This window comes from Oryctolagus cuniculus, chromosome 3 (genome assembly GCF_051225735.1).
Source record: "Oryctolagus cuniculus isolate XC-2025 breed Fujian yellow rabbit chromosome 3, ASM5122573v1, whole genome shotgun sequence".
Taxonomy (NCBI): domain Eukaryota; kingdom Metazoa; phylum Chordata; class Mammalia; order Lagomorpha; family Leporidae; genus Oryctolagus; species Oryctolagus cuniculus.
This window is the reverse complement of record NC_142869.1, coordinates 36,841,189-36,865,731: the sequence shown is the minus strand read 5'-3', so window position 1 is coordinate 36,865,731 and position 24,543 is coordinate 36,841,189. Positions and strand designations below refer to the sequence as shown.

The 24,543-nt window shown below is 43.9% G+C and overlaps 1 protein-coding gene across 1 annotated transcript in view; it reads left to right on the top strand.

Moving 5' to 3' along the window:
- Positions 1-12,841: 12,841 nt before the first annotated feature.
- The window catches only part of CYP20A1 (cytochrome P450 family 20 subfamily A member 1), a 65,090-nt gene continuing 53,388 nt past the window's right edge, over positions 12,842-24,543 (top strand). Inside the window, exons 1-3 of the mRNA XM_002712554.6 lie at positions 12,842-13,017; positions 21,958-22,007; positions 24,003-24,169. Of these exons, the coding sequence (XP_002712600.3) occupies positions 12,946-13,017; positions 21,958-22,007; positions 24,003-24,169 (289 nt within the window). The 5' untranslated portion in view covers positions 12,842-12,945. The remainder of the gene's footprint in view (positions 13,018-21,957; positions 22,008-24,002; positions 24,170-24,543) is intronic.

The window sequence follows — 24,543 nt, the reverse complement described above, 5'->3', positions numbered from 1 at the left end:
TTTATCAAAGACATGGAGATACTTTTTCTGATGACTATAGACAGAAATACAGTGTTATCAGTCATTATATCAATATTATTTAAAATGTGGGCCACAGCCTTTGTTTAATTAAATCACATTTTCTAGGCCAGTGATTCTTAATTGAAATTGCAGATCAAACTTATCCTTAGGCTTTTTTTTTTTTTTTTTTTTTTTTTTTTTGACAGGCAGAGTGGACAGTGAGAGAGAGAGACAGAGAGAAAGGTCTTCCTTTGCCGTTGGTTCACCCTCCAATGGCCGCCGCTGCAGCCGGCGCACCGCGCTGATCCGATGGCAGGAGCCAGGATCCAGGTGCTTTTCCTGGTCTCCCATGGGGTGCAGGGCCCAAGCACCTGGGCCATCCTCCACTGCACTCCCTGGCCATAGCAGAGAGCTGGCCTGGAAGAGGGGCAACCGGGACAGAATCCGGCGCCCCAACCGGGACTAGAACCCGGTGTGCCGGCGCCGCAAGGTGGAGGATTAGCCTAGTGAGCCACGGCGCTGGCCTTATCCTTAGGCTTTTATAAATATACAGATGTGTGGGCACTGCTTGGGACTTTTAGAATCCCTTTCATTGATGTTCTTAGTATAAAAAATTATTTCTCAAGATGATTATCTATAAAACTTGTGCTTTTGAAATTTATATTTATTAAATAAAAATTTTCTTTAAAAAAGATGATTTTATATTATACCTTAAGATATTTTCCTCTATAGGAAATAGTCCCATTTTTTTTTATAAACTAGATCTCATGTTCATAGCCTTCATTGTTATTCTGAGAGTTTTGTCTGAAATGTGCTTGGAGAGTTTTTATTATCTTTGTTTCTCATGCTGCACAGGCAACCAAATGCCCTTCTCAGTTGCATTGTTCTTCCCAAGAACACTCCTCAGACCTTTCACATTTGAAACAGATAATTAATATTTACCTCAAAAAAGTGTGTTTGCTAATATTAGTTCTTAGTGACTATCAGTGAATATTTTACACACTTAAATTGGGTAACATTTTAAATAATAAAAAGCACGAGTAACAAATCCTAAATTTAAAACAGAATTAGATGTCTTGAGGCTTGTAATCAATAAAATTTTTCTAATTTGAAAGCCTTGGATAACTTCTCTAGGTACTTCCAATGACTTTTAACAGGTACAGCTCTGTAGGAAGATAATCTTGAATTTGCAATAGGTGTTACAAGGTATAAAGCATTAACATTGAAGACACTGAGGACTAAAATGCAAATTATATAATTTCCTTTTAAAATCTATAAGGCCATCTGATAACACAGAAGTTGTGGGATTCTCTTCCGTGTAAGAACTGTGCATTAATGGCTTTGTTACCAGATGTTTTGCTGATGGTCTCTCACTGACAGTTGTCCCCTGTGGTGATTTCTATGCACACTGCAGGATTTGGCCTCTGAAGCTAATGCCTTCGTGCTAAGTAGAGGACACAGATTCAGTGATATTTACCTTTGTCTTCATACCCATAATCTTATGAACTGAAAATTCAGAAGGAAAAGAACAGTAGAAAGTCACTTGTTAAACATTTGTTTTCCATGGTACAGTTTTTGTATGTTTTTTTAGAAACTTAAAATTTTGCAAATATAACCACAATGATAATAACAATACAATTTTACCATTTAAAAAATGACCCATTATTGTTTCAAAGAGGACTGATAGTGGAGTTATGTGTGTTTCTACTGAAATGATGCCTATTTCATTATTTACATTTATAAGTTTTTGAGTATATGAAGTGATTAGCTGCTTCTACTACTATTATGTAGCATTGTAATAAGAAACAGAAAAGTTAGGACTTAGGTGTGATTCAAACAATTATACTTTACTGATTAACTTTGAAAAGAGAAGTCTTTTCAGTTGGATGTTTTGAAATTTTAATTTGTGACTAATATATTCAGTTTTAAAATTTTAATTTGGAACTAATATATTCAGTTTAACATGTATTAAAACGAAGTTTGGTGGTAGTGTATTACTAGTTAATACTGAAATGTCTTTTTTCTTGATGTTTTCTCTTCATAACATTTTCCCACATTACCTAAGCAATGTGTTTATGATTTAGTGGCTCCATCTACACATTCATAAGTGCTATACTTTAAAGGAGGAAAAACAACTTTAATAGAATTAATTTGCTCTTCAGAATGTTAAAATCATCTTAATCAACTGGCACTTTTAAGTAGACTGGTAGGGAAATAACAGTAGTCAGATTCAACTGAAAAGAGGTTATACATTCTTATTATATAGGATTTACAAAGCATAACTATATTTCTTTGGGATTTTGATTGCTTTTCTTAAATAAATTTCAGTAATTTATAATAATTTCTATACTACTTCCCAAGCTGTGGTACGTGGTATGTTACAGTAGATCTTACTATCAAAGTTCTATATTTTTTACTTTTTTCCTATTCTGCTTTTTACTACTCTGAAAGACTGTGATTCATAAACACCATCCACAAATTATTTTTGTGGCTATTTCTTACTTTCTATTTAGCTTTATATAAGAAGACGTGTTAAAAAACCATGTTGCTCTTCTGTTCTGTGCAGAAGCTCTTAACAGATAGAACTTTCTTTCCACTAAAGATTTTTATAAACTTGGAATAAAACATTTCACAAAAAAGTAGTCAGGTATCTATCTGGCCAGACACCCTTTTTGTGGAAGATTCATTGCTACAGAAGCAGTTCCATTAGGCAGAAAAGTGTCATACATATGGGATTCGTCTTTTTGGTCGGTTTTTCTGGGACCCAGATTAAATAGCATTTCAGTGTTAAAAATGCTGACGGTGTGCTGAATGCATGTGTATGCACATAGTTGCTTCATTGTGAGCTAACTCAAAATTGAGAATGACTTGTCTTTAAAAAAGTACTTGGAAATTGTGCTGCTACTTAAATATTTAAGAAATTCAGAAAGTTGTATATTTATCTTAAAATGTTCCTTCTTGTTTGTTCTACTGGAATTGACCATGGAAAAGAGAATACTAAGTCTTATTTATATCTAATTATTGACTGTGCAAACTGAGACTCAGTGGATATACATATGCCAAAAAAAATTTTAAAGTTGAACAAGTTTAGACTTTATAAATGTGTAAATAATTTTGATTAGTATTCTTATAATGATGTTACTGTTAGTTTGGTGCAATACATTCTTTCCTTCCTCATTCTTTAAAATTAAATATATAAGATTATGTTTTATTTGTTACATTAAGTGATGTATTAAAAATTCAATGTGTATATGAGCTAATGTTTGATGTGATTTGTTTTTGTATAGCATGATTGAAGAAAATAATTGAAAATTTTGCACTTTTTTAGTCCCTTGGAAATTTGTACTTTAAAAGTTTTTAAGAATGTACATGTATTTTGTACATATAAATTAGCTTTGTATATGAAAACGGGTTTGAATCAAATAAAAAATTTGTTACTTTCATCAATTGATTTATAATTCTAACTTATTTGGTTAGACTAAAGACTGAATGTGGTGTTTCTTAAGCAGAAAATTGATACTGTTTGTTTCCCATACCAGCAGCTTTTCTTCTGTACCTCTGTGTTCACAAGACAAGTACTATGTTAACCACTTTTTTTTATATACAAAGGAACTTCCAAAAGCCTGTGGGAAATGGAGTTAAAAGGTAAGTTTATTTTGGTGCAAAAAAATTGTGAAATTCTTACATAGAAGAAGTCTTCAAAAAGTTCATGGAGAACGTATGTTTTGAAATAAACTGCATGGATTTCAAAATGTTTGGCACCGAGATAAACTTATGTTTCAATTTCAATTTTCCATGAACTTTTTGAAGTCCTTTCTTATAAGGTGGTTAGTTTTTCATTTTAAAGCCATGTCAGAAACATTTGCATTTTATCTGTCAACTTTTGATATTCTAAATTCTTTTATTAAGGTTACTAGAACTTAATCCATAATAAGAATCCAAATTAAGATTCTTTTAGTTTTATCTCTGGACTCAGAATAACAAAACAATAGAAATGCATACTACCCTTCATCTTCTTGCACCATCTGCCACTATCCAGCACCTTATCCAGGCACACCAATAGAATTGGAAACTTCCTGCATTAATTTGGTAAGAGTCTCAGTCATCGAACCATCAAAGCCAGATTAGGTATAGGCATCAGTAAGACTACCATACTTTTTTTGAAACAAGTCTGTAACATCATATTAGTTATCAGATAAATGTGTTCATTTCACATAATACTGGAGTTTATATTTGCTGACCATATATTATTAATTTGATGAGTGTCTCAGATTAAACAATGTTATAAAATTTTTTAGATAAATTTTTACTAATTTTTTACTCACCATTGATTTTATTACAATGATTTTGACAGTCTACTCAGGTTTTTTTTTTTAAACTCTGTACCTAAATTTTATTTAGGGTATTCTCTGAAAGATAGCTTAGTTATAATGTTAAAGAGCTTGGAAAAGTTAGGGACTCAGCTACAAAAAAAACTACATTACCATTATTCATGCTTTAGTAATATGAAATAATCTTTGAAAGTAGATTAATTCTTACATTCCACTTTATAGCTCAAATTCATGGATATTTGGAAGAAAATCAGCATGCCAAGACATTCATATTGGTTTGATATTTGTGGTGTTTAAGGAGAAAATAAAGAGAGATTTAATTATTCAGCTTACAACAAGTTTCAGAATCCTCCTTAAGCATATTTTTTGGTCCTAATATTAACAAAGTGCATCACAGAGGTATTCACAAAGGTAAACTCATCCCGTTGCTCCCTTCTCTGCCTCTGAGTCTCGCTGTGTTCCTCTTATTAGGACTATGTGATTACTACTGAGCCCACATGGATTATCCAAGTTAGTCTCCCCATCTCAAGGTCCTTGTTTTATTTTTTTTTATTGGGTTAGGATTTGTATACTTTGTTTAATCATCAACACACAGAAACAACATTTTTTCAGTTTCATTTTAAGAATGTTATCTCATTGCATTGTGGCCATCCCATTGATGAACAAGAATTTATGAAGCCTTGGGCTGAGTTCCACACCCCACTGGTCCAAAGCTGGCACTCCGGCTCTCAGCTGCTGGGGAGCTGTGTTGTGTCTGCGCTCGTCCTGTGTCCACACCTTCCTCATAGGTTCACAGTGTCCCTCTTCCTTTCATAGAATTTCCACTGCAGTCTTCTCCCTAACTCTTCTCTGAGATTGCACTCTCTCGTTTTTTATACTATCTTCACCTCGTCTAGAGCAGTAAGCTCCTCAATATCATCTTTAATCACATTTTCAGAGTTCATTTTGCCATGTAAGGTGATGTCACAGATGTCTAAGGACTAAGATGTAGTTATTTTTGGCAGCCATTTTTTCAGGCTAGGTCAGTAACGATATGAAAAGCCAGTGGTCACATACCAGGTAGACATTTACCTCTCACCAGATGATATACTTTGCTTCATTTTGCCATCAGCTCATAAATCTTAGCCAGTAAAATTATATGCAGTTAACCAGCATGAAAAGGTGTTACTAGTTCCATCAGCGTCCAAAGTGCAGAAATTACTTTTTTCAGTATCTTAAGAGATAAGAAATATTTTACTTTTAGGCGTTTGGAGTCAAATTAAAAACAGATCAACCAGAAGAAGCTCTTACCACTTAACATTTGCCATGGTTGGTTACAGATTTTTAAAAAGATTGTGCACTTCAGGATAAAGAGAACAGATTACATGTAAGTACTGTTTGCTTTTTCTCCATCCTAAAATTTTACCCTCTCAAAAAGCCATACAGATAAGCGAGAACATAAACTTCCTTACACAAATCCCATGCCTTCATGATACCTAGAAAACAAAGAATACAAATGTAAAATGATTTAAATTTCAGCAAGCTATCCCTTAGGTTTCTATAACAAACCTTTGCAGACAGTGAGGGGGTGGGGATGTCAGAAAAATTAGAGAGTAGGGTAATGGAGAGCCTAAGATTAAAAAAAAAAACAAAAACAAAAACAAAAAACCTCCCAGAAAGAGGCTACCCTAAGTGCAAAAATACTGAAAAGAGTCTGTGGATCAGAGAACTGATATAGAAGGATATTGTAGTGTGTAAGGTTTGACGGGGCAGCCTCCGAGGCATTGGTTCTTGACTGTATAAAGGCAGTCTCTTTGGAAACTGGATGGTGAAGGGGAAGAGATGAGGAGCAGGGGAAATTAATATTTAGGATCCTGCAGACAACAGAGAAAAACTTTAGGAGACATGTAACCTAATGCCCACCCTCAGCCCCACACACAGGAAAGAAAAGGAGTTCATTATGAATAAATGTGCAGAAGTCCTGAAGAGAACACACACTGACCTATTCACAGTCTGTAAAATGGATAATGCAGCATGACTTGGGCGTGTAAGTTGCCTGGGTGAGATATGCCCAGGTAAGTGGTAAAGCATTTCTGCATGTGTCTCTGAAAATGTTTTCAGAAGAGATCAGAGTTGAATTGGAGGGCAGTAAAGAAGACCCACCTCCCACCAGTCTGGTTAAGCATTATTCCACCCACACAAGGCAGTTTAAAACAACAAGGTGAGGACGGGCAAATCCGCTTTCTTCTGGAGCTGGGACGTTCATCATCTGCTCCTAGATAGTGGAGCTCCAGGTTCTTGGGCCCTTTTCCCCTGACTAAATTACTTCCTAAATCAAAACAAGGCAAAAATACCATTCTCACTGCTTTAGTATTGTACTGGATAGAGGTGAGGAACGTCCAACCCATGGGTCATATTGTAGTGGAATTCATGTACAGAGACGAGACACCAAGACTTTTAACAGGAAGAAGTCTTTTATTATTACTCATGTCAACATAAGGACCAGGTAGACTTATATCCAAAAGCCTGAGCCTACAACAAAGAGGGGTATATTCTTATATATGGTTTTAGCTTTTTTGTCTCTCTTATATGGCTGTGTGCACACATTTGATTGGATATTCTAATGTTACATGGCAGCCACAAGAATTGATAAGATAATGCACATGCATACATATTTACTGATTTTTTTTTCACACATACTGAGCTGTACACTGTCTAGCAAAAGTTAACAGCATCTTTTGGTGCTAACAAGCAGGAACCCAAGCAGATAGTAACTTCATGGGCAAGCAGTTAACTATATTTGATTCCCAGGGCAGGTTCCTCCCTTCTTCATCCTTTGACCTTGGGAAAGCCTCTATCACTACTTTAATCATGTTAGAAACAACTTGAATTAAAAGACAAAGGCCTCGGGCTGGCGCCGCGGCTCACTAGGCTAATCCTCCGCCTAGCGGCGCCGGCACACCAGGTTCTAGTCCCGGTCGGGGAGCCGGATTCTGTCCCGGTTGCCCCTCTTCCAGGCCAGCTCTCTGCTGTGGCCAGGGAGTGCAGTGGAGGATGGCCCAAGTGCTTGGGCCCTGCACCCCATGGGAGACCAGGAAAAGCACCTGGCTCCTGGCTCCTGCCATCGGATCAGCGTGGTGCGCCGGCCGCAGCGCGCCGGCCGCGGCGGCCATTGGAAGGTGAACCAACGGCAAAGGAAGACCTTTCTCTCTGTCTCTCTCTCACTGTCCACTCTGCCTGTCAAAAAAAAAAAAAAAAAAAAAAAAAAAAAGGCCTCTACCACAGTATAATGCTAAGGCAACTGCAGGTGGGACTAGAAATCAATACATCTACAGCAAGCTAATTTTTAAATTGATAACTTTTATGGCCCTTGGATGATGTTATCAATAACCAAATGGCACTTGGCAGAAAAAATTCCCTATCCCCTAGTGTGATAAGGCAAAGGACAAAAAAACCTAGTATACGTATTGGAAAAGAAACTAAAGTATGCTTCTTTACTGTTAGTGTAATATATGTATAGAAAATGATAAGAAATCTACAGACAAAAACTACCAGACCTAATGAAGCCTAGCAAAGTCACAGAATACAAGGTAAATGTGGGTTAAGCTGCTGCTTGCAATGCTGGTATTCCATATTGGTGCCTCCGTTCAGATCCAGCTTCCTGCTAATGTGCCAGGGAGAGCAGCAGAGCATGGTCCAAGTGCTTGGCCACTGCCTCCCATGTGGGAGACCCAGATGGAGCTCTGGGCTCCTGGCCTTAAATAGAATTTTTGCTCTTTAGGGAATGAACCAATGGATGGAAGATTCTCTCTCTCTCTCTGTCAAATACTATTTTATCAAAAGTTGCATTTCTATATACTAGTAATAGCGTTGAAATTCATAACATTAAAATTTACAATAGCATTTAAAAATGTGGAATATGTAGGAATAAATGTAATAAAATATAGCAAGAGATATTCACAGCACACTAGAAAGTTTTTGATGAGAAAAAGAAAAGCTAAATAAACAGAGATTTGAAGACAATGAAGAGTTGATTCTAAATTTTATATGGAAATGCTAAGGAACCAGAATAGCCAAAACCATTTTCAAAAACAAGAACAAAATTGGAGGTCTTAAATTCTCAGATTTCAAGACTTCATACAGAGCTGCAGTGAAGGAAACAGAAGCCTATAGATGTACTCGCAAATGTGTGAGTCACTGGGTACAAATGCGCCAGTATAATCCAATGGGGGAAGAACATTTTTTTCAACAAATGGTGTTGGAACTGGTTATTCATATGGAATGCAATGATCTCTAACCTCTATACAAATTAGTTGAAATGACTGTTAGACCAAAATATCAGTGATAAATTATTACATGTTGTGCTCTGTCCCCTGCCCCCTTTCCCTTGGATGTATTTCCTCTAAGAATTGAGTTGGCTGCCATAGGTTTAACTCTGTTTTTTGCTCAAGAGATAATAAGGGGAAATGAGAATTCTTCAGGAACAATAGGGACTCCCTTTTTTTTAATTTAATGAATGCATTTTTTCATAGATACAGCTTTAGGAATACACTGATTCTTTCCCCCATACCCACCCTCCCCACTGCCCACCCCCCAACTCCCATTCCACTTCCCTCTCCCTCTCGCATCTCCTTCTTCATTATGGTTCATTTTTGGTTTGACCTTATATACAGAGGACCAACTCCATGCTAAGCATAGACGTCAACAATTTGCACCCACGCGCGCGCGCGCACACACACACACGACATATAGAGTACAGTTTGGGAACAAAATTTGCAGTCAATATTCATAGTACAACTCATTAGTCTTTTTTTTGACAGGCAGAGTGGACAGTGAGAGAGAGACAGAGAGAAAGGTCTTCCTTTTGCCGTTGGTTCACCTTCCAATGGCCGCTGCGCTGCGGCCGGCGCACCGTGCTGATCCGATGGCAGGAACCAGGAGCCAGGTGCTTTTCCTGGTCTCCCATGGGGTGCAGGGCCCAAGCACCCGGGCCATCCTCCACTGCACTCCCTGGCCACAGCAGAGAGCTGGCCTGGAAGAGGGGCAACCGGGACAGAATCCGGTGCCCCAACCGGGACTAGAACCTGGTGTGCCGGCGCCACTAGGCGGAGGATTAGCCTAGTGAGCCGCGGCGCCGGCCAGTACAACTCATTAGTGACGGAAGTCCTATATGGGGAGTAAGTGCACAGTGACTTCTGTTGTTCCTTTAACACTCTTATCTGTGATGTCAGTGATCACCCGAGGCTCTTGCCTTGGGCTGCCAAGGCTACGGAAGCCTTCTGTCACTCCATCGGTATTTGGACAAGGCCATAAGCAAAGTAGATGTTCTCTCCTCCCTTCAGAGAAGAGTACATCCTTCTTCTATGACCCTTTCTTTCCACTGAGGTCTCACAGGGATCCTCCATGTAGGATGTTTTTTTGCCACAAAGTCTTGGCTTTCCATGCCTGAAATGTTCTCACAGGTCTTTCAGCCCAACCAGGAAGCCTCAAGGGTTGATTCTGAGGTCAGAGTGTTATTTACTAAAGCAAATGACATTCTAGGAGTCTGCTGTGGGAATCCTTTTTTAAGATTTATTTTATTTATTTGAAAGACACAGTTACAGAGAGAGGTAGAGAGGTCTTCAATCCACTGGTTCACTCCCTAAATGGCCACAATGGCCATGGACCATCTTCTGCTGCTTTCCCGGGCCATAGCAGGGAGCTGGATCGGAAGCGGAGCAGCCAGCATTTGAACATACGGTGTCTGTATGGGATGCTGGTGCTGCAGGCCAGGGCTTTAACCTGCTGCACCACAGCGCTGTCCTCAATAGGGACTCCTTTGTGAAGTAACTGTCCCAAGAGAAGTTTCTGGAAGGTCCTTAGCTGAGGGAAGTTAGTTTCCTCAGATAGGACAGCTTCATGAGAACTTGAGATTTCAGCTTTATCTTTTTTTCTCTCTTTCTCTTCCTTTCTTTCTTTCTTTTTTTTTTTTTTTTTTTTTTTTTTTACAGGCAGAGTTAGACAGTGAGAGAAAGGTCTTCCTTCCATTGGTTCACCTCCCAAACGGCCAGCGCGCTGTGCCGATCCGAAGCCAGGAGCCAGGCACTTCCTCCTGGTCTCCCATGTGGGTGCAGGGCCCAAGCACTTGGGCCATCCTCCACTGCCTTCCCGGGCCACAGCAGAGATCTGGACTGGAAGAGGAGCAACCGGGACAGAACTGTCCTCCCAACTGGGACCAGAACCCCAGGGGCACCGGCGCCGCAGGCAGAGGATTAGCCTAGTGAGCCATGGTGCCGGCCAAGCTTTATCTTTCTTGAACCAAATGTCCTGACCTAAAATCCTTCTCAGTGCCCAAATTGAGAATAAAAGTCTTGACAAGGTGGGGCTTTGAGGTGGCACCGTAACTCCTCAACCCGTACAATTAGATTTGGAGGCCTGACAAAACCACAGCTGCCCTGCAGCTGCTCACAGCATAAGGGATTCTTGAGAGCACGGTGGAAGTCCCCTGCTTCTTCATCTGCAATACCTTTTATAGTGGCAGTTTTAAGTTCAAGGTCTTAAATTTATTTTTTCTATTCACAAGCTTTACAATGTGATCCAAAATAGCAATCCACCCCACAGGTCTTTCATCATCTCCATTGTCATCAACAATTCCTTGACTGCCCCATGCCACTGCATGCCACAAACTATCAAGAGTGGACCTTGGGGTGGTGCTGTGGCTTGGCGGGTAAAGCTGTTGCCTGCAGTGCCCGCATCCCATATGGACACAAGCTTGAGTCCTGGCTGTTCCACTTCTGATCCAGCTCCCTGCTAATGTGCTTGGGAAAGCAGCAGAGGATGGCCCAAGTGCTTGAGCCCCTGCATGGATGTGGGAGACCTGGATGAAGCTCCTGGCTCCTGGCTTAGGATCAATTCAGCTCCAGCCACTGCAGCCATTTGGGGAGTGAACCAGAAGATGGAAGATCTCTCTCTCTATTTCTCTCTCTGTCTCTCCTGCTCCCTAACTCTGCCTTTGAAATAAATAAATAATTCTTAAAAAAAAAAAAAGAATGGACCTCATTACAGGTTGCCAAATGCGTTTAATTTCATCCTGGAATTCCATCTATGGAACTGTTTTGGGGAGCCTCGCTCTGTGTTGACCAGAATCAGATCTGACAGCAAACAGTTTCTGACCCAGAAGGTTCAAAACACTTGAATGAAGAAATTCTATTCAGAGCCGTGGAAAAGGCTAAGGGAATCAGGGAGATGTTGAAATAACCCGAGACTAGCAACAGGGAAAACCACGGGCTCTCCTAGGTGTGACGGGTCAAGGAGAGAAGCGTGCTCAGAGGACTGGCCATGGGGGGAGAGCCCCCACCTCAGGGGCCATGGGTGTTGTGGGAGCGGCTGCAGTTCCTGCTCCTGGCTGCAGAGCGGCCCAGGAGCGACCCAGCAGGAGGGAGCTGTTTCTGTGTCTTCGTTCCTTTGTAACTGTCAGCCTCATAAATAAATAACTGATTGTTATAGCGTGATCTCTGCCAAATGAAATATTAAGTCTCCATGTTTCATTACACTTGGTATAGATGCCAAAACGGTGGCATTTTCCGTGAGGTATGTTCCATGCTTATGTAACAGTCATTTATCACAGGAGCTCTAAAGCGCAATCTGGAATGATTTCTCTTGCTGAGTTGCTGCCCGTTCTTGACATCCGCTGTTATTAAAGCCAGGAAGTCTATCCATACTTTGAGGATGCTTCCGCTAAATGGAGCAGTAAGCAGCAGTAAGGCCTCGCCTTCTATCACCGGGTCAAAACTCCTGAGTCACCGGTGACGCCGAAAGGCTGGGTCCCAGGTTTTTTTCTGCCCAGAGAAACTAATGCAAAATGCTGAAGTAGCCAGCACCTGCTAAGTGTTGACCTATTCATAAGGTATCTAATCTGCGCGGTATCAACACTGTGTTACATCGACGGAAGAGAAAGCTTAGAAATGCCCAAGTCGGAGCAGGCAGAGCTGGCAAATGTTATCCACCACTGCGCTCCAGCGTCAAGGACTTCAAACAGGAATGCTTCCGTCAAAGAGAGCGTCTGGGGGTGCTCTCCAGACACTTCCCCGTCCAGGTTAGGGGTGCTCGGGTCAGCGGTCACTCAGATCTAAGTGCTGAGAGTAGCCCCCCCCGCGGGCTCGCTGAGGCCTAGCTCCGGGTCGACGTTGACCCAGCGACCTTGATGCGGGTCGTCTCAGCTGAGCACCACACACTCTTGAGAACGACTGCTTTAGAGTTCAACCTTACACCCACTGGAACAAGTGTCGCCTGGGGCAGAGCAAGGTCAACTCCTAGCATTTCTCAGAAGCCTGGTCTCTGCTTTGGCCAGCAACTCCGACCCCGAGTCGCGCGGGGCGTTCGGAACTCAAGTCACTGTAGCCCGGCCTCGGCATACGAGGCTCGCGTTTGACGGCCGTGGCCGCCTCTGGCTGAGTTTAGCGGCCCCCGGCCCGCAGCTCGGCGATCCATTGCTCTCCCCGCGGTCAGCGGCCCTTGGTCACGCCCCGCGGCGGCCCATTCGCTGGCAGGGCGCGCCCGCTGTCTCCGCCCACACTCTAACCCCTCAAGTCCGGCCAGGCAGAGGCGCGGCTGCCCGAGCGTTGGATCCGAGACGTGGCTCCCGGGCCGAGGAAACATGCTGGACTTCGCGATCTTCGCCGTGACCTTCTTGCTGGCGTTAGTGGGAGCAGTGCTCTACCTCTACCCGGTAACTGCCTCCCCGGCCCTCAGGGGCGCTGGCCGCAGCCCCCGCCGCCCTCTCTCCCCCATCCACGTCGACTTGCTGGCCACGGGCCCCAGCGGGGCGTGGCTGAGGCGAGAGCTCCCGCGCGGGGACCGCACGCAGGACCACGTGACGCCTTGCGCGGCTGCAGACCCCTCCGGCTGCGTGGGCGGCGTGGGGGGGAAAGCCCGCGCTGCTGCGGGAGGGCCGCGGGGTTGGTGGTCGCCGGGCCGGGCCAGGCCGGGCCGGGCCGGCTTCAGCGCGCCAGCCCCTGACAGCGCTCTTGCAGGCGGCTTTGAAGTACTTGGGAGGGCTTTTTGACAATAAACCAGCCACACCCGAATGCCAGTTTTCTCGCGTGTCTGGGAGGAAATGCCAGAACGCACCACTCCTTTTTCCCCCCGGCGCTAGTGTCGTCCGCTTTTCTGGTTGGCTGCCGCTTGGTCATTGCCCTGCTCCAAAGGGCTCGCGGTCCTGGTCTTGCCGCTGCGGTGTCGCAGGCAGAGGCTCTGTTGCAGGAGCCATGCGCTGTGGCCTTGGCGGGCTTCATCTCTGCATCTCCTGGCTGTTGGTCAGCCCCAAAGAGGGGGCAAATAAAATGGGGGGTGGCTGTCAAGAGATAAGGGTTCATGTGAGCAGAGACCTGCAGAAGGCGAAGGAGCAAGCGATTCAGATCTGGAACAGCAGCGGTGTAGGCAGAGGGAGCAGCCAAGGCAAACCCTCAGGGAAGCAAGCGTGCTGCTGTGGGCCTGAAAACCCGGGAGGCCGGGGAGGAGGAGACCCGGCCGCGAGCTGGGGAAGTGGCTTGTGGGCCAGTTTCTGGACCTGCGGGTTCCGCTGGACGGTTTCAACGGATGAGTGACATTTGAAATTTAAGAGAATTACTATGGAATTTTATTAGATAAGTTTTATAGGAATCATCTGGCTGGTGTATTAAGAAGAGGGTGGGGTGAGCGTTTGATGTAGTGGTTAAGACCCCTTGGGATACCTACGTTCAAATCCTGCCTCCTCTTCCAATTCCTGCTTCCTAATAATGTGGTCCCAGGGAGGCAGCAGGTGAATGCTCAGGTAGTTGGGTCCCTGCCATCTGCATGGGATGGAGTTTCAGGCTTCTGCCTGGCGTGGAGAGCGAACCAGCCTATAGGTGATTCCTCTCTGCCTAGACTTATGGGCCTGGGGCAAGGGTGGAAGCGGGTGGAGTGGTTAGGATATTGTATAATCACTTTGGGGAGGGATGGTGTTGACTTGGGTGGCAGTGGCAGAGAGGGTGAGGACTAGTTCATTGTGAATACAGAGCCAGTGAGTTCCCAGTGTCTGCATGTGAAGGGTGAGAGGGGCATCAAGGAAAACCAGTTTTGTAGCCGGATGGCTGAAAGGAAGGATTGAGTGCAGGGAAAGCCAGGGGTTTGGTTTTTAGTTTTTGATTAGTTTTGTCTTGGGGGGAATTGGATCCAAGTGAAGATGTTAGCGGATAATTGGTTATGTAAGTCCAGTTTAAGGGGAAAGTCCGGCTGGAGGGAGTAACTTTGGGAGCCGTTAATGTATGGATGGTATTTAAAGCTTGTTGCCATTTTCAAGGAAATTCAGACAAGGGGCCGGCGCCGCGGCTCACTAGGCTAATCCTCCGTCTTGCGGCGCCGGCACACCGGGTTCTAGTCCCGGTTGGGGTGCCGGATTCTGTCCCGGTTGCCCTCTTCCAGGCCAGCTCTCTGCTGTGGCCAGGGAGTGCAGTGGAGGATGGCCCAAGTGCTTGGGCCCTGCACCCCATGGGAGACCAGGAGAAGTACCTGGCTCCTGCCTTTGGATCAGCGCGGTGCGCCGGCCGCGGGGACCATTGGAGGGTGAACCAACGGCAAAAGGAAGACCTTTCTCTCTGTCTCTCTCTCACTGTCCACTCTGCCTGTCAAAAAAAAAAAAAAAAGAAAGAAAGAAAGAAAGAAATTCAGACAAGGGAGAAGAGGTTCAGGGACCAAACCCTGGACTTCGCAGTATTTAGAGGCTGGGAAGAGAAAGAGGAGCCAGTGAAGGAGTAAGCCAGCTAAGGAGTAGCCAGCTATTTAGAAGGAAGCCAATTATTTTTAAAAATTTGCTTATTTTCTTTGAAAGGAAGAGCGAGAAAGCCTGAGAGAGACCTCCTAACCCTCAATCACTGCCCAAATGCATGCTGGGCCACACCAAAGCTAGGATTTTAAACTCAGTCTGGGTGTGCCTTGCAGGTGGCAGGGGCCCAACTACTTGAGCCATCACCTCTCAGGGTGTGCATTAGCAGGAAGCTGGAATGGGAGCAGAGCAGGGATCCAGCCCAGGCCTCCGCTATGGGATGTGGGCATCCCAAGCGGTGTTCTAATTGCTGCACCAAATGCCCACCCTGTTTAGAGTGATTGGCTAAGTCAAATGTGCAAACTTGTCAGGTCGGTTAAGGCCTGAGAGTTGAGTAACAGTGATGATGTTAAGAAGAGCAGCTGTCAGTGGAATGGCGTGGGTGATAAACAGAAGGTGGGTTTAGAGATACCACGTAGGTGGCTGACAAGTAGGGAGGCAAGAAAGGTGTTAATGTGCTGGTCAGGGCAGTCACGTCATAAGGAGGAACTTGATGACATCAGAAACAGCATTTTTGGAGCCATGTTCTTGTGTAGGTGGGAGGGGAGGGGACTTTGTGGAGGAGTGAGGGACTTTTCATTGGAAGCATAGTCTGTCCAGAATGTAGAGGCAAGGGTGCTGTAAGGGCACAATGTAGGCACACACACACACACACTCTCACTTCAAGAATGAAAACAAGATGTAGGCAGACAGTGGGGAAGTTATTTCCTGCCTGCTTTTTTTTTTTCGGCGAAATAGAAGCAAGATTATCAGTCATTGGTGAAGACGGGGTTTGAAGAGAGAGGAGGAGTGAGGTAGTATTTAGAAGATTAGGAGAGCTGGATTCTGTCCCGGTTGCCCCTCTTCCAGGCCAGCCCTCTGCTGTGGCCAGGGAGTGCAGTGGAGGATGGCCCAGGTGCTTGGGCCCTGCACCCCATGGGAGACCAGGAAAAGCACCTGGCTCCTGGCTCCTGCCATCGGATCAGCGCGGTGCGCCGCCCGCAGCGCGCCGGCCGCGGCGGCCATTGGAGGGTGAACCAACGGCCAAAGGAAGACCTTTCTCTCTGTCTCTCTCTCTCACTGTCCACTCTGCCTGTAAAAAAAAAAAAAAAAAAAAAAAAAGAAGAAGAAGATTAGGAGAGTAAGTGGAGCAGGGAAATGTGTGAAGTTTGTGCTTTGAGGTTTGTGAACTTCGAGTGAAACTTGTTGGCATGATAGTGTGTTTCTCTGTCTCTGGGAATCCAGGGCAGAAGTGACTGAGCATTGGAAATTTGCCTGATTTATTCTGACAAAACAATTGGGGCAAAGGAGTGGAAGGAATTTGCAGAGGAATGGTTATAATGGCAGTCAGTGGAATCTAAGCTGGCTTGATATGAGTGGGTGGGCAAATTGTCCCTTTGGGATAGGAATATTTTTGGGTTTAGAATATCAAATACTGAGAAGGAAAGATAGGAGGCTGTCAGAGATGTGGATGCTTGAAATGACAATTTGGGAGGTGCAGGAAGTTACTAGTAAAAGCTAGTGTGTAACTGTGCCAGCAATGGCTGAGGTAGGGTAGAGGTTTGAGTCGGGGAGAAAAAGATCAGGAAAAAAAGGATAAACTTCCGTAGGAGTAGGAGTCCGGAGCTTGAGGGGAGAGTCAGAAAGGGTCGTGATGGGCTCACGTAAGGAAAAGGTAAGAACATTATCCCGGATGTGCTGAGGCAGTGGTAGAAGTGAGAATTACAGTTACTGGGGAAATTGGAGTCTCCAGGGTTTTGCCAGGTACATGCGAAATTTGGGATCGCTCTCAGCATTTTAGCTATGTTGCGGGTGTAGATGTGGAAAGGCAAGAGAGCTGTAGCTGCCGGGAACAGATTTGGGTTGGGGGTGGGGGAGAGCGGAGTTGTTATTTGCACAGCAGCAGGGCTTACTCACACCTGCCTCTCAGCACTTTTTTCCCAAATATTTCAACATTCCTGTCGTGACACCACTCAGTGAAATTGTCCCACTAGTCACACACGTGAGTTGTGTCTGTTTCCCCGAAGACATCCATTCTGGAGCCCTGGATCACCCCTGCCTGGTCAGTGCTGGCTACCGTCTCTGTCCTCTTCGCAGCTCTTGTCCCTCTGCCATCATTGTGAGGGAATCTTTATACCCGTGTTGTAGTCTCTCATTTCCTGGTCGCCAAATGGCGCAGCTTTCTCCCTCGCTTTGTCGCTTTCTTTGTTAAAGAACGTTATTTTTCCAGTAGCTTTCTAAGGAAGTAAGCATAAAAAATAAATTCTATGGGGCCAGTGCTGTGGCATAGTGGGTAAAGCCGCCTCCTGCAAGGATGGCATCCCATGCGGGCGCTGATTTGAGTCCCAGCTGCTCCACTTCTGGTCCAACTCTCTGCTAATGGTCTGGGAACAGCACAGGATGGCCCAAGTGCTTGCTTAGGCCCCTGCTACCCTGTGGGAGAACTGGAAGAAGCTCCTGGCTTCGGTCTGGCCCAGCCTTGGCCATTGTAGCCATTTGGGGAATGAACCAGAAGATGGAAGATCACTCTCTCTGTTTTTCTTTCTGTAACTCTTTCAAATAAATAAATAGGTAACCTAAAAAATTGTACAAAATATAAAAAAGGAAAACACTTTATAAGACCTTGTTTGTTTGAAATCTATTAGGGGCCGGTGTTATGGCACAGCGGGTCAAGCTGCTGCCTGTGATGTTGGCATTACATACTGGCACCAGCTCATGTCCCAGGTGCTATACTTCTGATCTAGCTCTGTGCTAATGCATTTGGGAAAGCAGCAGAAGGTGGCCCAGGTGTTTGGGTCTCTGCACCCATGTGGGAGACCCAGATGAAGCTTCTGGCTCCTGGCTTTGGCCTGGCCCAGCTCAGGCCATTGAGGGCATTTGGGGAATGAACCAGCGGATAGAAGATCTCTCTCTTTCTCTCTGTCTCTTCTCTTTCTCCATAACTCCGACTTTCAAATAAATAAATAAATCCATTAAAAAAAAAACCTCTGTTGTACCTCCACACTTAATTCACAGCTTGGCTTTAGCTTTCCATTAGCATTGTAGCTGTCAACACTCCTCAGGCTGTTGTTCCTAAATCTAGTGTCTCAAAGTCTCCTTCATTGAAACAGAGCACTCCTAGGGGGCCTAAAGGATCTGTATACAGAATTTTTGTTAATTACTCAAGTCTTATCTCTCTTTCTTTTGTATTTAAGAAGCAGAAAGAGATCCCCCATCCCAAAAGCCCACAATGGCTGGGGCTGTGCCAGACTGAGCCTGGGGCTGGGAACTCAGTCCAGGTCTCCGTGTAAGTGGCAGGAACCCAACTGAGCTTGAGCCATCGCCTGCTGCCTTCCAGGGTCCACATTAGTAGCAAGGTAGAATCAGGAGCAAGTCAGCACTCCAACTCAGGTACTCAGATATGTAAGATGAGTTTCTTTCCAGTGGACCACTATTACGTCTTCCCTTCTGGCCTGTCTGCCCTCCTGTCTCCTCTAGTGCAGACCCAGAGCAGAGGACTGTCGGCTTGTCAGTGAATCACCCCACCACCAACATCACGCTTGGAAGAACTTGGTCGAATTGTTCATCTACTACGTTTCCTCCCCCATTCTCTATTCATAATTTTTTACTTTTATTTTACTGTAATTTCAGGAGGAAGAGAAAATAGATGACCTCAATTTAGCATGTTTAAAAATCACAAAAACTGTTTAGCCATTAATAAGCTTAGCCTAGAAAATAAAAGCTAGATTTTTTTTTATGACACTGACTTTATCTTTTTTTTTAAAGATTTATTTATTTATTTGAAAGTCAGAGTTACACACAGAGAAGGAGAGGCAGAGAGAGAGAGGGAGAGAGAGAGGCCTTCCATCTGCTGGTTCACTCCCCAACTGGCCACAACAGTTGGAGCTGTGCCGATCCAAAGCCAGGATCCAGGAGCTGCTTCTGGGTCTCCCACGTGGGTGCAGGGGCCCAAGGACTTGCGCCATCTTCTACTGCTTTCCCAGGCCATAGCAGAGAGCTTGATTGGAAGTGGAGCAGTGAGGACTTGAACTGGTGCCCATATGGGATGCCAGCACTGCAGGCGGTGGCTTTACCTGCTACACCACAGCACTGGCCCCTATCTTTTTTTTTTTTTAATATAGGGCTTCTCATTCCTTTTCCCACTATTTATAATATTATATTGACAGTGTGTACAGTATAAAATTATACATTGTAGCTTTCATTGTAATCAGTTAAAGGAAATTACACAAACTTTTGCTTAGATATAATCTTGTAGTATTTTGTAGAAATTATAGAACTCTCTTCAGTTAGTTTAATTCAACCCATATTATTTTAGGGGCACATACTCCAGTAGGGGAAAAACAAGAGGACTAAATAAGGTTGTACTAAAATTTTCTTTTTTTTTTTTTTTTTTTTTTTTTTTTTTTTGACAGGCAGAGTGGACAGTGAGAGAGAGAGACAGAGAGAAAGGTCTTCCTTTGCCGTTGGTTCACCCTCCAATGGCCGCCGCGGCCGGCGCGCTGCGGCCGGTGCACCGCACTGATCCGATGGCAGGAGCCAGGAGCCAGGTGCTTTTCCTGGTCTCCCATGGGGTGCAGGGCCCAAGCACCTGGGCCATCCTCCACTGCACTCCCGGGCCACAGCAGAGGGCTGGCCTGGAAGAGGGGCAACCGGGACAGAATCCGGCGCCCCGACCGGGACTAGAACCCGGTGTGCCGGCGCCGCTAGGCGGAGGATTAGCCTAGTGAGCCGCGGCACCGGCCTGTACTAAAATTTTCATAGCCTTGCTTATAATAGTAAAACCAAAGAAGTAGGCCAGATATTTTACAGCAATATAATAGGAAAATGATTAAGCAATTTTTTTTTTTTTGACAGGCAGAGTGGACAGTGAGAGAGAGACAGAGAGAAAGGTCTTCCTTTTGCCGTTGGTTCACCCTCCAATGGCCGCTGCGGCTGGCGCGCTGAGGCCGGCACACCACTCTGATCTGATGGCAGGAGCCAGGTGCTTTTCCTGGTCTCCCATGGGGTGCAGGGCCCAAACACTTGGGCCATCCTCCATTGCACTCCCTGGCCACAGCAGAGAGCTGGCCTAGAAGAGGGGCAACCAGGACAGAATCCGGCGCCCCAACTGGGACTAGAACCCGGTGTGCCGGCGCCACAAGGTGGAGGATTAGCCTATTGAGCCGCGGCGCCGGCCCGATTAAGCAATTTTTCAAAAAAGACAGAGTTAAGAGAGGAAGAGACAGAGAGAGAGGTCTTCCATCTGCTGGTCACTCCCAGATGCCTTCAACGGCCAGTGCTGGGCCAGGCCAAAGCCAGGAGCTGGGAGCTTCATCTGGGTCTCTCATGTGGCTGCAGGGGCTCAAGCACTTGGGCCATCCTCTGCTGCTTTCCTGGGCCACAGCAGGGACTGGAACCGGCACCTATATGGGATTCTGGCATCACCAGGTGGTGCTTTTACCCACTATACCACAATGCCAGTGCAAGAAAGCAATTTTGATGAAATGTCCAAATATTCATTTATATATAATGTTAAATAGAGAAAAGGCAGAATACCAAATAGATAAAACTCTGATTAGTGCTAGTCAAAATCGTTAACAAAATTCAGAATTGATTCTAAAATCGAGTGTTTTAGGTTTTATGTTTATTGTGAAATAAAAAATAACACCCCAAATCCCAGCAAACATAAACCTAGTACAAAATTGTTTAATGTTAAAATTTCCCAAATGTTCCCAAAGTTCATTCCTTAGACATCATTGTAGTGGTTTGCCATGCATTATTCAATCATTTGATGTATTCTTATGCCAGATATCTCACTGGCTAGTCGGCATTCATTGGTAGGAGATGGCTGTTCTAAAGCAAAAGATGACTATCGTTGTCTCAGTTGGTTTCGGCTTCTATAACAAAATAGCATCATCCGAGTAGCTTGTGTATGCAGTTTATTTCTCCTAGTTCTGGAGGCTGGGCAGTGAGTTTCTGGTGAGGGCGCACTTCCTGGTTCATGGGTGGTGCAGTCTTGCGGTGTCTTCATGTGGTAGCAGGGGCACACTAGCTCCTTTGTGGCTGTTTTATAATATCCTATTAAGATGGACCTTCCTTCATGACTTAATTATACAAAGGCTCCCACCTCGTAATCTCACCACATAGGGATTAAGTCTCAACATGAATTTTGGGAACACAAAAATATTCAGAACATAGCAATAATATTTTAGTAGATTGATCAAAAAAAGCATTATTTCAGAAGTGAAGGTATTGTAAGCATGGGTGTTGACTTTTTTAAGTCAAGCCAACTGGTACCATATGTAGAATCAGAAAAAGGAAAAATACACTTGGTATGTATTGTAGAATGGATATTAAATTCTTTAAGCATCTTAGTTTAATTCACAGATAAGATTATTAAGGCAATTTTTTTCCATGCAAAGAACCCGTATTTTAAAAATATTTTAATACAGAGATAATTCCTTAGATTCAGTTGAATTGGAAAGCCATTTGTTCAAGGTCGTGCAGTTGCTTGATAAAACACATCTGCCCCTGTGGGTGGTTGGCAGAGCTGCATCCCACATTGGAGCACGCGGGTTCTGTTCCTGCCTCCAGCTCCTGAATCCAGCTGCTTGCTAATGCAGTCTCTGGGAGGTAGTGGTGATGACTCAAGGAATTGGGTTCTCAGTGCCCATATGAGAGTCCTGGGTTATGTTCCTGGCTCCTGACTTCTGCCTATCCCAGTCTCAGCTGTTGTGACTACTGGGAGAGTGAATCAGCAGATGGGAGCTTTCTGTGTCTTAAATAAAAATAATTTTAAAAATCCTTCTAATTTAAAGTATATATGATAATTCATTACATTAAACTATTTTTTAATTTGTCCTTAAGGCTTCCAGACAAGCTGCAGGAATTCCAGGACTAACTCCAACTGAAGAAAAGTGAGTAATTTTTTTAATCAACTAGAAACAACTCTTCATTTTTGGTATCAAAACTGTACCATAGGGACTGGCATTGTGGTGCACCACTTGTTACACTGGCATTCTGTGTCTGAATGTTAGTTCATGTCACAGCAGCTCCACTTTGATCCAGCTTCCTGCTACCTGGAAAGGAAGCAGGTGATGACCCAAGTGCTTGAGCCCTGCCATCCTTGTGGGAGACCTGGAAGGAGCTCCTGGCTCCTGGCTTTGATCTGGTCTAGCTCTGGCTGTTGTGGCCATTTGAGGAGAGAACCAGCAGGAGGTCTCTCACTGCCTCTCACTTTTTCTCCATCACTCTTCTTTCCTAGTAAATAAATATGTTTTTTAAAAGAATAAGTTAACCATAACAAAAATTAAAAAAACTACACCTATTTTTAGAGTACCTATCTTATTTGATTCCTTTGTTTAGTCTTAGTTTATTTCTGTGTATACTGCCTAGATAGACTTTCTTCTTCTTCTTCTTCTTTTTTTTTTTTTAATTTGTTTGTTTGTTTGAAAGGCAGAGTTGCAGACAGAAAGAGAGAGATCTTCCATCCACTCATTAACTCCTCAAATGACTACAAGGGCTATGGGTGGGTCAGGCTGAAACCTGAAGCCTAGAACTCCATCTGGGTCTCCTGTGTGAGTGGCAGGTTGGGCCAAGCAATTCGGCCATCTTTTGCTTCCTTTCCAGGAACATTAGCAGGGAGCTGGATCAGAAGTGGAGCAGCCAGGATTCAAAGCTGTGGTCATATGGGATGCTGGAGTCATAGGCCGCAGCTTAACCTATTGCACCACAATGCCAGCCCCTACCTAAATGTTCTTTTTTTTAAAAAAATTATTTTATTTATTTGAAAGGCAGAGTTACAGAGAGAAAGAGGGAGGGAGGGAGAGAATGAGAGGGAGAGACAAAGAGAGCTCTTCCATTTGCTGGTTCACCCCCCTCCAAATGGCCACAGTGGCTGGGGCTGGGCCAGGCCAAAGCCAGGAACCAGGAGCTTCTTCTGGGTATCCCAGGTGGGTGCAGGGGTCCAAGCAGTTGGGCTGTCTTCTGCTGCTTTTCCCAGTCACGTTAGCAAGGAGCTGGATTAGAAGTGGAGCAGCTGGGACAGGATGGGATGCCAATGTTGCAGGAAGCAACTTAACCTGCTACCCCATAGTGCTGGCCCCCTAAACGTTCTTCAGGACAGAAAGGAGGGCTTTATAAATCAAAATCTTTACTTGCTTTATGTTGCCAGAGAAGGCTGAAAAATTAAAAACATAGTTAAATAGAAGGAAAGAGAAAAATTACCATTGCTGATCTGGTGATTTTCAAATTGGCCTATGATAATATTCATTGCTATCTCAGAATGAGGTGCTGTCGAAGTGGGGTAGCTTTTCAGGATCCAAGTCAGATGTACCTTGTGTAGTTTTTTTATTTGATTTAAAGAGTTAACGATTTCTCAAAATATCAGGCAAACCTAGAATGGGCATTGACACAGTGATTAAGACATTAGTTGGGATACCTGTATCTCATGACCGAATGAATGCCTGGGTTTCAGTCCTAGCTCCTCTCCTGACTCTAGATTCCCACTAATGTGTACCCTGTGAAAGCAGGAGTGAGGGCTCAAGTAGCTGTGTTCCTGCCACTCACGTTGGAGACCTGGAATGAGTTGCTGGCTGCTGGGTTTGGTCTGGCCCAGCCAAGGCCAGTTACGGGCATTTTGGGAGTGAACAAGTGTATGGGAAATCTCTGTCTCTATTTCTCTGTCTCTGCCTTTCAGAATTAAGTAAATGAAAATATCAGATATATCCATATTCCAATATGACTAAAAGCTTGGTGAGAAGGCATATAGTTGAGTTTTGGATTTTACAATAATTTGAGTTTCCTGAGCCATTGTGCTTATCTGTTAAGACAGTTAATTCAGAATAAGCCATGTTTTTTTCTTATTTTTCCAAGTTAAATTAATAATTTGTGAAATGTTAATCTTTTATCAGAGATGGTAACCTTCCAGATATTGTGAACAGTGGAAGTTTGCATGAGTTCCTGGTTAATTTGCATGAGAGATTTGGGCCCGTGGTCTCTTTCTGGTTTGGCAGACGCCTTGTGGTTAGTTTGGGCACCGTGGATGTACTAAAGCAGCATATCAATCCCAACAAGACATGTAAGTCTGATTTTCTTTTTAACTTTCTGATCCTTATCTTTGAAAAGTAAATGTAAATAAAGAACTATCCATTGTTCAATGCTTAATTGAATGTTCTATGCTATTGCTAGGGATGTGCTAATGTTTTTTATATTCGTTACCACAATTAAGATGTAGTATTATAAAATAATTATTTCTTTAATTTATAGACATATACACTAAAATCCCAACAGGGTTCTTTTGGGAACCTGAAAAAATAGTTTCCTATTCTATCTGGAAAAGTAAATAAATGTATGTGAACTGCCAGGAAAAATCTAGAAGAGATCCAATTGAGGGAATACTTAAAAAAAAAAAAAAAAGATTTATTTATGTATTTCAAAGGCAGAGTTACAGAG